At 37.0% G+C, this 14,979-nt stretch overlaps 1 protein-coding gene across 2 annotated transcripts in view; it reads right to left on the reverse strand.

The window, feature by feature from the left end:
- The window catches only part of LOC112053023 (flotillin-1), a 33,619-nt gene that overhangs the window by 16,368 nt on the left and 2,272 nt on the right, over positions 1 to 14,979 (reverse strand). For both annotated transcript variants that reach the window (XM_024092285.2, XM_052890853.1), the window contains exons 3-9: positions 13,436 to 13,615; positions 13,067 to 13,150; positions 4,849 to 5,067; positions 4,142 to 4,302; positions 3,362 to 3,470; positions 2,366 to 2,491; positions 199 to 369 (exon numbers count right to left, since the gene is read on the reverse strand). In XM_024092285.2, coding sequence (XP_023948053.1) covers positions 199 to 369; positions 2,366 to 2,491; positions 3,362 to 3,470; positions 4,142 to 4,302; positions 4,849 to 5,067; positions 13,067 to 13,150; positions 13,436 to 13,615 — 1,050 coding nt within the window. The remainder of the gene's footprint in view (positions 1 to 198; positions 370 to 2,365; positions 2,492 to 3,361; positions 3,471 to 4,141; positions 4,303 to 4,848; positions 5,068 to 13,066; positions 13,151 to 13,435; positions 13,616 to 14,979) is intronic.

A 14,979-nucleotide genomic window follows, 5' to 3' on the forward strand; every position in this document is an offset into this window, starting at 1 on the left:
GGCAAGATGACAATGAACAAGCTTTCAATCAGGGTAAGCTTGAGCAAAATGGAAAACATTAGGCATTGCATAAAGCGAGGTAAATGTACAAAATATTCTTTTACACATTTGTTACGGTCCATTATTCTAACCTGGTACCCGTGTGTAATTAAAAAAAAACTTTAAATTGATAAAACAAAACTCATAGGTGACACGTACCTTTACCTTGGCGATGTCCACGCCCGTAACACCCTTGACAAGTTCAGGGATGCACTGCACGATGCTGAGTACTTCGCCGGTGAGCTTGGCTGCCCCAACCTCCCCTCCGCCGCACGACACCATGGTCACTTTGCGGGCTTGCGACAAAGGCGCCGCCACCTCAGCCGCCACCTGGCGAGCAAACGATGAATTAATTTTTTTTTCACATTCTAAACCGCAATCTAGATCTAGAATCTAGCGCACCGAATGTTCGTGCGCGCAGATAACGGACCGTACCAACACCTCCATGGCATCGCACCCCACCGCGAGAGACCGCCGAACGGGCGTCCCCTACCTCGTGAGTTCCTCCTAGTGGCCGAACCTGCAGGCGCAGACGCTTACGGCGACGAATATGGCGACGAGATGGATGACGCACATACCAGACATGACAAAGCCCCCGCGCAGGACAGCGATAGCATCGCAGTCCGCGTTGGGCACTCCACCGGAGCCCAGCCTCAGCGCAGGATAGCGAGTAATAGCAGTCCGCGCGGGGCACTTTGATTGACATCGTCTACTACCCTTAGGCCGAAAGGCCTCAGCCCCGAAAGGGGCTGGAAGAACATGACCGAGGGAACAAGATCCCCGCGCCTTAACCGGGCAAGGAGGCATATCCTCGAGACCCGTATCCCCACCTGGATTTTTATCCGGGAGGAGATGACCTGCCAGCTGCTAAACCGCAGTCCTAAAACCCCACCGAATCGGCGGCACCCCGACGCAGGATAGCGAGTAATCGCAGTCTGCGCGGAGCTACAAGAACTGACAAACCCAGACCCTTGGGCTGAAAGGCCTCAACCTCGGGAGGGGTTAGAAGAGAGACCCGGGAGCAAGGTACCCCGCGACACACCCGGGCAAGGAGGCAAAGCCTCCAGGCCCGTACTCGAGATGACTCACACGTCGTCTAAATCGCAGTCCGCCATACAAGTTGGAATCAGGAGAGCAACATCCTGCCTGCTGTTCTAGTTATCATCATCATCATTAACAGCCGATGGACGTTCTCTGCTGGACATAGGCCGCCTGCATATACTTCCAAAACACAACGGTCTCGAGCCGCCAGCATCCAGCGGCTGCCTGCAACCCACTTGATGTCCTCAGTCCACCTAGTGGGGGGCCGACCAACACTGCGCTTTCGGGGTCACCACTCCAGCACCTTGGGACTCGCTGAGATATGTCAGTAACTTTGGTTCGTCTGCAGATCTCATAATTTCTGATTCGATCAAACAGAGAAACTGCAAGCATAGCTTACTTCATCGCCCGCTGAGTGACTTTGAGCCTTTTTATGACGGCTACAAATAGCGACCAAGCTCTATAATCTAGATCTAGACCCCAGGATTTGATTTGGTAACCCTACGAAAAGGAGTATAAGATCGCCGTAAGCAATGTAAACACCCTAAGACCTGCGATCTAAGGAGCTTCGCCTCAAGGCCAGTAATAAATGGAGTTTGGATTTTAAATTTACTTTCGCAAGAATATTTTGTTTGCACAGTCATTAACATCAGTATGCTTAAGATGCGTCAAAGACATTTAAGATCTGCTATGCTGCTGCTGTAGGCCGACAATTTGTCTTTTTCTCTTCACGAGATTTATAATGTAGCGCATCTTATGCCTACAGTACTTACAATCCATACTTAGTGAAGAGAAAAAGTTGTCAACGAATAGCGGCCAAACCGGAAATATTATCTTCTTCTTCCTTTTGGGCCTTTTGGCCCATGTGACTGGCCGTTGTACGTGGGTCCTTCGGTGTAGGTCCCCGGAAATATCACTATTCGTTTCGTCCGGGACGAGAGAACGAGAGCGGTATTTTCAGTTTACAGCCACAATTGGTCAACCATAAGTCACCTTTTCTTCACGATAAAAATCGTGGCGTATATCTTTTTTTTATTCTTTACAAGTTAGCCCTTGACTACAATCTCACCTGATGGTAAGTGATGATGCAATCTAAGATGGAAGCGGTCTAACTTTTTAGGAGGAGAATGAAAATCCACACCCCTTTCGGTTTCTATACGACATTGTACCGGAACGCTAAATCGCTTGGAGGGACGTCTTTGTCGGTAGGGTGGTAAGTAGCCACGGTCGAAGCCTCCCACCAGCATAAAGCATCTTATGAGATCACATAGACGTATGTACGAACCTTGGGCAACGTCTCAAGCATCATGTCAACCATGGCCGCCGAGCCATACTCCTTCCAAGCGTCCGCTTTCTTGGTCATTTGTTCCGCATCCGCCGCCGCCTTCGCCTTAATAGCGAACGCCTCTGCCTGTCGACAATGCATAATATTAATATGAGGCAAAAACGCAGAAATATGAATAGGGTAGTTTCTTCATCATCATCATTAACAGCCGATGGACGTCCACTGCTAGACATAGGCCTCTTGCATGGACTTCCAAACAAAACGGTCTCGAGCCGCGAGCATCAAGCGGCTCCCAGCAACCCGCTTGATGTCCTCAGTCCACCTAGTGGAGGGTCGACCAACACTGCGCTTTCCGGTGCGGGGTCGCCATTCCAGCACCTTGGGACCCCAACGTCCATCGGCTCTTCGAACTATGTGGCCCGCCCATTGCACATCAGCTTCGGGACTCGCTGATCTACATCGGAATGTATTTATTGGAATTTGGGAATATGGTAAACAGTGCTCTGCATGACATTTATGAATAGCCTGAAGGTGGCTCAAGAGGCAAGACTGAGGCAAGACTCAAGAGGCTGAGCGTAGAGGAGTGTCAGTGCCAGCACTTACGTACGGTAGTGAAAGGGGTATATGACAGAGAAACATAAAAGTAAATTAAATGCTACTAGAGATTGACTGACACATACAGTGATGTAGTGACTAAAATAGAGAAAGATTTGCTTAGATGGTTTGGGCACGTAGAGAGGATGAGTGAAAGGAGACCAAACAAAGGGTGAATGGAAATGTTGGAAGGGGAAAAACCGAGACAAACGCTCCTAGAACAAATCCACGACATTCACACTAAAATCCAGGCCAAGAATACCCTAAAGCGATAGACATTTATGAAAGAATTGATGAGAATGGAAGAAGCAATTGATGAGAAAACAGAACATAGAGCTAAGAATTAAATCGAATCTAATCTCTCTAACTCTTTTCTAGTCAAAGATATTTGGAAAATCTCACCTCGCCGCGAACCTTAACAGCTTCGGCCTCTGCTTCTGCTTCAAGCACAGTCTTCAATTTGTGCGCTTCGGCCAATTTCTCCAGCTTAAACTTCTCTGCTTCCGCTGGTCTGGAACCAATATTGTATGATATTAACACAGATTAATTAATAATAAGCAGATGGAGTACACGGAACACGACGGACTAAACCAAATCAGAAAATATAAAATCTTAAGCATGAGTGGGGCATCAAATTCAGGAGCACTATTGTCACAGTAACTAAACCAGTTTTACTAAATATCCACAGTGTAGGTAAAGATCATACAGAGTGAGTCTTTAAAAGCAGCGTGGTGAAGGCGGAGAAATCCATAAAAAAAAACAAACATCACGCGTCTCTTTGACATCTGCATAATTGTACAATTTTTTTCATAATTTGTATTTCAAAATTTAACACTAACAACAATTACGTACATTAATATAATAATCAATAATTACCAATAAAAAAATACTCCGTCTTATTTCTTTAGTTTTTGTGTTTTGTTAGTTTGTTTTTTTTTTAAATATATAAAAAAATAAGACGCCATTTTTTTTGAATAATATTGAGAGTTACTGACGCTTCGTGTTCTTCGTACTGACTCGAGAATGTATTCGTTTTTGTATTTTGCATTTGGAGTGACTACGACACCTTCGTGTTACGTGCGCTACATTTTTCCTATTATTATTTATGCCTATTATTCTTAATCTGTGATTAACATTAAATATTCATATTACGAGCGCTGTTAGGGTATCAAAATAAATTACCTGCGTATAGTCGCCTCTAACTCTTTCTCTCGGCGTTGCACCTCCCACTTCTGTACATTGATCTCCTGAGAACGTTCCACAACAGCAATTTGCATCTGTTCTTCCTTGATACGTTGCTTGGTCTTCGCTGCTTGCAGTTCGTAAGCCATTTCAGCTTCGGCCTGGAAGAGAGAAGACTTTCTATGAAAGGAGATGGTCCAAAATTGTATGGAGCCCAGGATCAGTCATTGTACCCTGGCGAAAATAAAAGATTTTTTTTAACTATTTTTGATTATACAAATCTACGAATTTACTTTAATTCTTTCGAAATAATATTCATTCTCTTGCAGATATGCAACACTAATATGGGTAATAATGGTGAATTGATGACGTTTACAATGCAGTAGTCGTTTTGACGTTTGCTGTCAATTGTCATGTCATAGTTGCTTTAAGGGCGCCATCTTGATATAACTCAAAAACTTAGGTTTTAATTTCATTATATCATGATCATCATGATAGGGTACAGGGTACAAGAGTGGACCTGAAATGGACCATCTCCTTTATAAAATAACTGCGATGATATTTTAGGAGTCATAGGATAATACTTTGGTCTAAAACTGTGTTTAATCATTATCACTATCACATTAACCAATAGGCGTTCAATGCTTGACTTTCAAACATAGCGATCTTGAGTTGCAATCTTTCTTTTTTTATAAAATGTTTCTTACCTTTTTAGTTTGCACTTCAACATCGTATGCGGCTTTTTTGAGCTCAAAGTCTCTCTGAGCCTTGGCGATTTCGGTATCGTTGACGAACCTGGCGGCCATACGTTGTTCCTCCGCCATAGCTTCCTTAATCTTCGCCTCGGCTTGAGCTTCTGCCTCGCCAATACGCGCGTCCCGTTTCACCTCAGCCGTGCGAGCCATACCCAAAGCTTTCAAATAACCCTAAGAAAGAAACCACTTAACGTCATCAAACATTTTATTAATAAATTACATCTACGACACGCCCTAGTGGGTGTGGAGTTCTAGCCGAAACATTAATCGATATAAATCGAGCCAAATAATAAGATCGCGATTTCACTGCACATCGAGCTATGAATTAACACGCAAATAAATAACTTATTTTAACAAGCCCACACAAGAAAGTTTAACTCATGTATTTAATGTGGCAAACCTTTAAAACAGAAACCTGTTTTGTTACAAAAGTAACCTATTAGTGAAAAATGTAAGACATTATTATATAAAATCTGTTTCGATGTTTAATAAAGTTTAGGTATTTAAATCGATCATTGAATCATATGATGATCTAGAATGTGTATGATATAAATAAACACTTGAGTAATAATTTACAGAGACCGTTGTGAAAGAGAAACAGAATTCATTGAATCGACTTCAATGTACACTCTAAGTGTACATTGAAGTCGATTCAATGATTTCTGTTTCTAATAATATTATAACAGAAATATTATTTCGTGCCTGGGGTATTTTTATAGCACCCTTTTATATTATTATATTACATTGTACTTGTAGTTTTAACATAAACAAAAGAAAACAACGCGTTATTGTAAAAATGAACCGACATTGATCGCTTCTTTTACGTGACGCAGCTTATACTACTGGCAACGTCGCAGATGAGTCCGTTTCGAAATTCCAGTTGGAAGTTTCAATTAAATCAAATTAATTTAACCCGTAGTTCGGAGCTGTGTCCTAGAATTACATAATCATGGGCGCCGGCAGCATTATTTACGTGGACTAATAGACCAGAGAGCGATTAATATTTGGTGTTGTACGATATAATATAGTAAATATTTGTCAATATTCGCAATCCAAACATCGGCAGCAATAAAGTACATTAAGATTAAGTAAAAATTTTAAACGTTTACTTTGGATAAGAATGCAAAATTAATTACCTATCGACAATCAAAATCCAGTATAGCGGACTCAATTTTTAGGGTTCCATTCGATGTGATAACGGTATGAAATGAAAAAGTTCGCTAATAAAACAAAAATAAAAACAATTCACTAGAAGCTTGTTTCTTTAAAATAACTAATAAAATACTATTTTCTCACAAAACGTATTCGAGAGTGAGGAGAAAACAAATTTGGAAAATTAGGAAGTGCAAGATGCCGACGCTCATGCAGATACAAAATTCACATATCAAGAGTTCACAGCACACGTAACATAAATTACCACCGAAATTTCGCTAATAAAGCTTAAAGTCCAAGCTATATAGCACCACACAATGAATGGACGGTGACTCTAAAACAAATTAAATCTAAATTAACAGATCTTAAATCGTTTCGTTTCTATAACAGAATAGTCATACTACGACTTTGCTATAATAAGTAAAGTACTTTTACAAATAGGCGCGTCGTCAACGTCTTGTAGTGATTATTCACAAATTCCAGTAACAAGCTGTGAAATTTTCACTCAAAACACGCAAGAATTAGATCATCATATAGCTAAATTTATTGTGACGTCACAGCTGACAAAGGTCACGTGACCAGCAAACCAAAAAAAAAAAAAATATTCATATATATATTAAAGTATAAACTTCGGAAAATTGTCAAGTATTATGACTGTTTTAAACAATATACTAATATTAGTGAATGCTTCGTCTGTGTGTAATCACAAGTCAGGTTTTCACAATTCCTGCGGGAACCATTGTTTTTTTTTTTAAATAAAAGTAACCTAAAATATGCTCAATAGCCTTCTCCATATATGGATGAAAACCAGTACAGTCGTTCCTAAGATTAGCCCTCACAAACAGACACAGACAGACCAATATTTAAAAAAAAAGTTCGATTTTAGTATCGTAAAATACAAAAACAGACACTTTCATTTTATTTATTTGTAATTAGTATTGCTATTGATGATATTGAAGTGAATTTAAAGATGGATCGGATTTCCATTACTCATTTAAAAATAAACAACTATTTGATTGATGATCAATTACAGCCATGAAAACACCGTAGCGCACTCGGGTGGGTAATTTTTACCATGCTACCGTAGGGGTGGACGGATCTCAAACAAATGACTGTCATTATTTATTTACACTTGATACCACGCCCGGCGAAGGGTTACCACAAAGGTTAGTGTCTGGCAAACTGACAATATGATTTCTCATATTTTTCTACTGGTAGACGCCTGTGACTCTGCATTATTTGTATTTGTATGGTGTTACCTTTTTTTCTCATAAATCCCACAGGATTTCTCCGAAATAATATTTAGTTTATTTTTATTTACTAATATATAATATATGAAGCTAAAGAGTTTGTTTGAGGAACGCGCTAATCTCAGGAACTACTGGTCCGATTTGAAAAATTATTTCAGTGTTAGATAGCCCATTTATCGAGGAAGGCTATAGGCTATAATATATTATCCCCGTATTCCTATGGGAACCACGCGGGTGAAACCGCGCGGCGTCAGCTGGTATTATATATATACAATATGTCGTTGCCAAAATGTATCTAAATAAGTGTAGCGGCATAGCCGTGAAAGGTATTAGACAGACTTACTTTCACATTTATCTTATAGTTTAAAGTATATAGTAATTGTGCACGCCCGTGACTTCGCATTTAGACCTCCTTAATCCGGCCCTGTCGCAAAATCTGTTCATAGAGAACATCTCTAACTGTAACCTCCCTGCCGAATTTAATCTTTACACATCAAGCTGTTTTTGACATTTCGTAACCATTCACTTTTATATATTTAGATTTAGATAGAAGATAGTGTAATGTAGTGTATGGATTGGCCAAAGCATCCCTCGTCCCAATCCATTTTTAACATTTGTTTTCTAAAATACCTTGAAAAAATAATTTATATTTTATTTACAATATGATAAGAAATCATATCCAATTGAGATACAACTCTAAGATGTCTTTTATCAACAAAGGGTTTTAGTTGTTTATCTCTAGTGCTTAGATATTTTTCAGTAACAACTGAAATTCTATATTTTGTTTGGTTTCGTGGCCAATTTTTAAATGGATTAAGAAATCGATTGCCTCGTTGGTCCAGTTAAAAATAAAGAAATATAGGAAACTAGCGGACCCGGCGACTTTCTCCACGTGGACTTCAGTTTTTCACAAATCCCGCGGGAACATAGATTTTGCGTGATGAAAAGTAGCCTATGTGTTAATCCAGAGTAAAATCCATTTTCATTTAAATTTTAGTAGCGGCGTTAAAGAGTAACGAACATCCATACAAACTTTCGCGTTTATAATATTAGTAGAACATCCATCCGAATATATCGTAAAAATCAAACATTCTGTGCAAATTCCATTGTTGAAATTTTGGTTTATTAAAAAAATTGCATAATAAGTTATTGCATAAGACCAATTATGTCTAATAGGTGACGCAAACGATGCCGCGCCTAAATACGATTCTGTACAAGAAGTATATACTCGTAAATTATGTGTTCTACATTGAGGTATGTATACTAGAGAAGTCACCACTTATCACTACTATGTCCTCTTCAACTTCATAGTTTCTTGCTAGCTTACTAAGTTAAGCAAAACGCGAAAGACATTTTCGTCGCAAGAAAACAATCTATATTTTCTTTACTATACTTACATTATAAATATGTGTAATTCGAGCCGTATTACTTTTGCCTCCGATTCTGGATTCTGGGTTCGAATCCGGTCCGGGGCATGCACCTCCAACTTTTCAATTGTATGTATTTTATTTAAGAAATTAAATATCACGTGTCTCAAACGGTGAATGAAATACATCGTGAGGAAACCTGCATACCGGAGAATTTTCTCAACTCTCTGCGTGTGTAAAGTCTGCCAATCCGCATTGGGCCAGCCGAATATTATATAATGCTGATAATTATAAAAGTCTGTCTGTCTGTTACAGAACAGATTATGATGTAATTTGGTACAGAGATAACTTTAGGAACTTGGAGCAGAACGAGATACAAATTCCAGACGTACATAATCCACTTTTGATTCCGAAAAATCCATGGTTCCCGCGGGATTTGTAAAAAACAGAATTTCACTTCACGCAAACAAAGTCACGGGCCTCTGCTACTATTCTATAAGCGGTCTAGCGCTGTATATTCTAACAGTATAAGTAGACTTAACTAATTTATGCTACTCTGTTGCGAATGTTGTTTATTTTTGTTCGGAACAGCTTCTCCAGTAGCAGTATACAACTCAATGGCGTCCCATGACGTCATGTTTCAATCACTCTGTCCGTCCCCGAAATACATCACGCTGCGACGCAATAGCCCGCCCCCCTGATGCCCTCTTTTTTTCTACGTACGTATTTAACGATGTTATGGCGCGGTTTGTATTGATCTACAGGAATCTGATGTCATCAAACTGTTATCTATACTTCTATTTTTTTTATTCTTTACAAGACTACAATTGAGTACAATCCCTTGACTACAATCTGATGGTAAGTGATGATGCAATCTAAGATGGAAGCGGGCTAACTTGTTAGGAGTAGGACGAAAATCTACATCACTTTCGGTTTCTATACGACATTGTACCGGAACGCTAAATCGATTGGCGGTACGTCTTTGCCGGTAGGGTGGTAACTAGCCACGGCCGAAGCCTCCCACCAGCATTGATACGAAAGGGACTTTGTTTGTTTGTAACACTTTTTCAATTTTTAAAGTGTTATCATCCTCCACAACAGTTATCTATATCCAAACTTACATTATGGCTGCGAAAGTGGCTTTGTTTCTTTGATGCACTTTCAACCTAACCTAAACTGATATTAAAAATTCTTTCACCAATTTTACTCACTGATAATGTAGCTCATCTTATCAGCGAGCACCATGACTATATTTCATCCGTGGGGAGTATGCTACTGTATACTAAGACTGAAGAGTTAATTTTAGTTAATACTAATCTCCGAAATTATAAAACCGATTCATCATCAAAGTTTAAACATGTTAGTATTCTAATTTCAAACCATAAAGGCCTTAATAGTAATGAAATTCACAGTAAGATTTATATTTATATCCGAACACAAGAATATTGAAGAAATAGTATATTCAAATGAGATATTCCTTGTTGAGTATGAGTTGGTAGATATAATAACAAAAGCGAAGCCGCCGAGAAGCAACTATTCGATAACAATGGGTTCATAAGCCGTGCCGCTGAAAAGTAGGGTAGGTTGACTTGTTTCTGGCCAGAAACTAGTCTATACATCGCCAATTTGTCGTATATCTCGACGACGTTTTAAAATTTATGTAAGACAAGCAACAGAAAATACATATATGAGCAACTATATCCTGCAAGTGCACGTTGACTCGAAAATATTAAAAAGTATTTGCATTTGCAGACTAGTAAAAATGCGTGAAACATAAAAATATTGCGATGTTTTGCAACTTCGAAAACAAGTATTATGTTGATTTATTGCAATTATAAAGATAAGTGTTGTTATTGTAGTCTCTAGATGGTTTCCATATAGATCCATTAATAAAAATGGACAATAATAAACAGGGTGCTCCGGAGTATTTCCCTTAACTTCAAGGTGTTGACGAGTCCACTTATGGAAGCCGAACTGCATAATTAATATATTTTAACTAAAAATCTAAAAATCTAAATCTCTCCATGTAAAAAGAATTTTCAAAATCGGTCCACAAATGACGGAATTATCGCTGGACATACATAAAAAAAAAACATACATACAGCCGAACGTAGAACCTCCTCCGTTTTGGAAGTCGGTTAATAACACGCCTTTATCTATCCTTAAATTTTAAAATTTCAAAGTTACAAGGGACACATTTAAGATCTATTTACAAAAGAAATATCATTTACTACCAAAATATTAAATTGAACACAAGTTCTTTGAACAATTTTAATTAATTTTCGGTAAAGAATATAACCCTAGAGTTCTGGTAAATATTTCCGAGCACCCTGTATGACTATACCTTTAATTAATATTATTTTATAATTACAATTTACAATCCGGTGGACGAGATCTGGCGTTTACTTTTCAAACCCATTGTTTCTGATTACGTCACTTTTTGTTTTAAACGGTTACAAAATTCATCCAATATGCACGAACGCATTTCATTTCCAGTTTTCGTCCACATTCTTTACATTAAAAAACTACACCAATCTCAAGTCACACGTGGTCAAACTAAACATTAAAACAAAAAATAATTCGCGTAGAAATTCTAGTACTTTATTTTTTGGAGCCTTTGTAAATTGCCAAATGCCTCTTGTAACTACACGGTCGCAATTTGGTACACCCACCCTATGTAGTATTTACGTGAATAAGGCTTGTGATGGTTATACGTAACGCATTCCTCGTTTAGCCAACACAAAAAGAGTAAATTATTTACATACCTTAGCTCCCTGACAAAATAAAAAAAGAAATTGTTTAAAAAAACTTTATAACTTTCAAAATAGCTAACTAGGGTTCAAAAAGTGCCAAATGTATCGTAATTATTAGTATTTTATTAATATGGTACGATATACTAATTTATTAAAGACAAAAAGACCTGCACAATAAAAAAAAAATAAAAAAAAGAAAAAAGATGAAGAAGATAAATAGTCAAAGATAATAAAGGCGATCAAAATTCAACTTTAGTATTTTCTATTTAAATATGTTTTTAATTTGAGGCATTTAACAAACAACCTCAAACCTCCTTTTTTGGAAGACATGCCTATACCTTAAATATTAATTTTTTTTTTATTTTTTACAAGTTGGCCCTTGACTACAAATCTCACCTGATGGTAAGTGACGATGCAATCTAAGATGGAAGCGGGTTAAATTGTTAGGAGTAGGATGAAAATCCACACCCCTTTCGGTTTCTACACGACATCGTACCGGAACGCTAAATCGCTTTGCGATCTTTGTCGGAAGGGTGGTAACTAGCCACGGCCAAAGCTTCCCACCAGCCAGACCTGGACCAATTAAGAAAATCTCAATCGGCCCAGCCGGGGATCAAACCCAGGACCTCCGTTTTGTAAGTCCACTGCGCATACAACTGCGCCACGGAGGCCGTCAAAGTTGTTGAAGATGTTTGGTTTGGAAGATGTTTTATTTATTATATTTCAGGAAGGCAATAATTTTGACTTTGGATCTAGTAAAGGTTTTACATACCAAAAGAATTTGTGTATGTAAAAGTTCAGAATGAATACATATACTTGAGAGAATAAAAAAAATTGCGAATCAAATCGTGGCTTTTAGAAATTTTTAGGTATCCAAAATAAAATACATATTTTGGCTATATGAGATTGCCCAAACATCCTCTGAATAAACTGAATAATATTTTTTTGACAATGTTTCAAAAAGTCATATAGTTCTAAAGAATTATCAGGAATCAGAACTGTGATATTCGATCCAGGAAAAGGGAGGATCTAGGTCAACCAGTAAAAGAAAATTTACACAGAATCACACACTAAAATACCCGTACACAGGGTTGTAATATTTAAAAGTGACATTATTTGTAATAGAGATAATAGAATGCCAATGCAATATGCATGTAACTGTTTATATGGTTTTATAATAAATAACAGTAGTGTGTGTTTCAACAAACTAAAATTTAATTTTGATCCTCTTATAGAGATTTATAGTACACTACAATGTCCAGTAAACCTTTGAGAAAAACATGAATCTTCAAAACAATCATACTTTAGAGATTGTCTGTAAATAATTTCATCTTGAATTATAAAAAGGTATTCCTTCCATTAAGTTTAAAATAGAGCTGTTGTTGTTACTACGAGGTGTTGTAATGAATAGTTATATTAAAAGACTTGACATATTTATATACAATACAATAAACAATAGTAGTGTACATTTTCACTGCAAGCAAGTGTAATTTGCCAATTTAAATGATGTTTTGCCACACACATTGCCAATGGGACTTGAACATCGTAAAAAAGGTAATTTTCTTAAAAAGTTAGCTGGTCACTGTACTTGTTGTAGGTAGATAAATATGTGGTGGTTTAAATAATTTGAATATATAAATAAACTTACCTCTTCATCCCTAATGTCCTTGAGGGTGTAGGAAACTACTGTGATTCCCATGTTTATCAGATCACTGGAAGCCACTTCAAACACCTTAAACAATAAAGGTCTTAGTTAGGAATGAGTATTATTGTTATTTCTGCAGACAAGCGTAAGGAATAAAGAAAGAAGATGATGACTAATATTAAAAAGTATATGTATAAGTACATTATTTAAAAATAATAAAGCTGTAGCTTCTTGGGTAGACAATTTTGGGATACCTCTTATGATTGTGTTGTTAAATGCATTATTTGGTATTAAAAATCATTGCAAAATACATAAGAGTATATATTCAGTATCTCACTAAGTGTTTCACGTTTTGACAAACCAAAATGATACCTTTTTGGAGAAAATCTTCCGATCTTTATATATTTCCTCTACAGTCATGGATCCCATGATAGCACGTTGATGACCTTCGAGGGTCACTAGGGCTATATGTTGGATCTCTTGTTCTGATTTGCCGAGAAATTGCTCGCAGGCCGAGAGCAACATTTCAGCATTTTGTCCTTGGATCTTGACCTACAACAAAAGTGAAACTGAAATGTAACACTTGACAGTATTTCATATAATACTAGCGGACGCCCGCGACTTCGTCCGCGTGAAACTCGATGTAAACTTAACTCAACTACCCCCTACCCTACCCTACCATACCTTACCCGTACCCTACCTCTACCCTACCCCGTTTTATAATTATTATTAATATGAACTTTATACAATAACAATAAAGCTCAAATTAACTACGTTTTAGTTAGAAAACATTTGTATGGGAAAAAGAAATATGGTATTTTATGGTTTTTCCGGCAATTATTCGAATTTTTCTCGCCTTAAAAACCATCCTAGAACTTCAACAAAATTCTAAAATATGAATTGGCCAAATTGGTCCTGGCGTTAATGAGTTATGCGCTTACCAACGCATTATGCGATTCATTTTTATATTATAGATATACAATGTATGAATTTATACAATAGTGGAAATAGTTCTGGAATAAATAAAAACTTATTAAAATATATAACAATACATCTCAGCATACATTATATTAATTCTATGATCAATTGTTCTTCAAGGAAAACAGAACTCTGCGCCAAGTTTGGCCAATCATCCTTGCATACTGAATTATTATTCAAGATAGATGTAGATTATCTAATTTACAATCCAATTTGTATCTTACACCAAATAAATAGTGGTTTTTAAATTGACTACCTCATTCAGTTTATCCTTGTATAGGTATATTATCTCTCAATAAATTCTATAATATATTTATATATTATAGAATTTATTGAGAGATTTATATATTTTAATGAATCCTCTTTTGAAATATAACTAAGCAGCTAAATTAACTCATGACTATGAGTTAATTTAGCTGCTTAGTTATATTTCAAAAGAGGATTCATTAAAAAATTATCAAACAACTGTGTTGTGAACAAATTTTAATGTTATCTCAAATATGAACTATGAAGGATTCATATCAACACTGATAAATAACAATTCCAGGAAACAGTGGAATACCTATGAGTACATGCAAAAAAACATTAAGCTCACTGTCTTGAATTATAATATAATGATTATAATATTATGATAAATAACAATTCCAGGAAACAGGGGAATACCTATGAGTACATGCAAAAAAACATTAAGCTCACTGTCTTGAATTATAATATAATGATTATAATATTATGATATTTATGTTTTAGAATAACAAAGACTTTTAGTGTTTGGGCCGAGGAACATAAAATAATTTAATTTTTTTTTGAATAGGCAAAGAAATCAAGTTGTCAAACAGTTTTCAGGGAGCATATTTGTTATAAGACACACCAAAGTCTGGCTTGGAAGGAAAACAGCCAACCATTATGGTTAGCCTTGTTCATAATTTTTGACTATCCAT

This window comes from Bicyclus anynana, chromosome Z (genome assembly GCF_947172395.1).
Source record: "Bicyclus anynana chromosome Z, ilBicAnyn1.1, whole genome shotgun sequence".
Taxonomy (NCBI): Eukaryota; Metazoa; Arthropoda; class Insecta; order Lepidoptera; family Nymphalidae; genus Bicyclus; species Bicyclus anynana.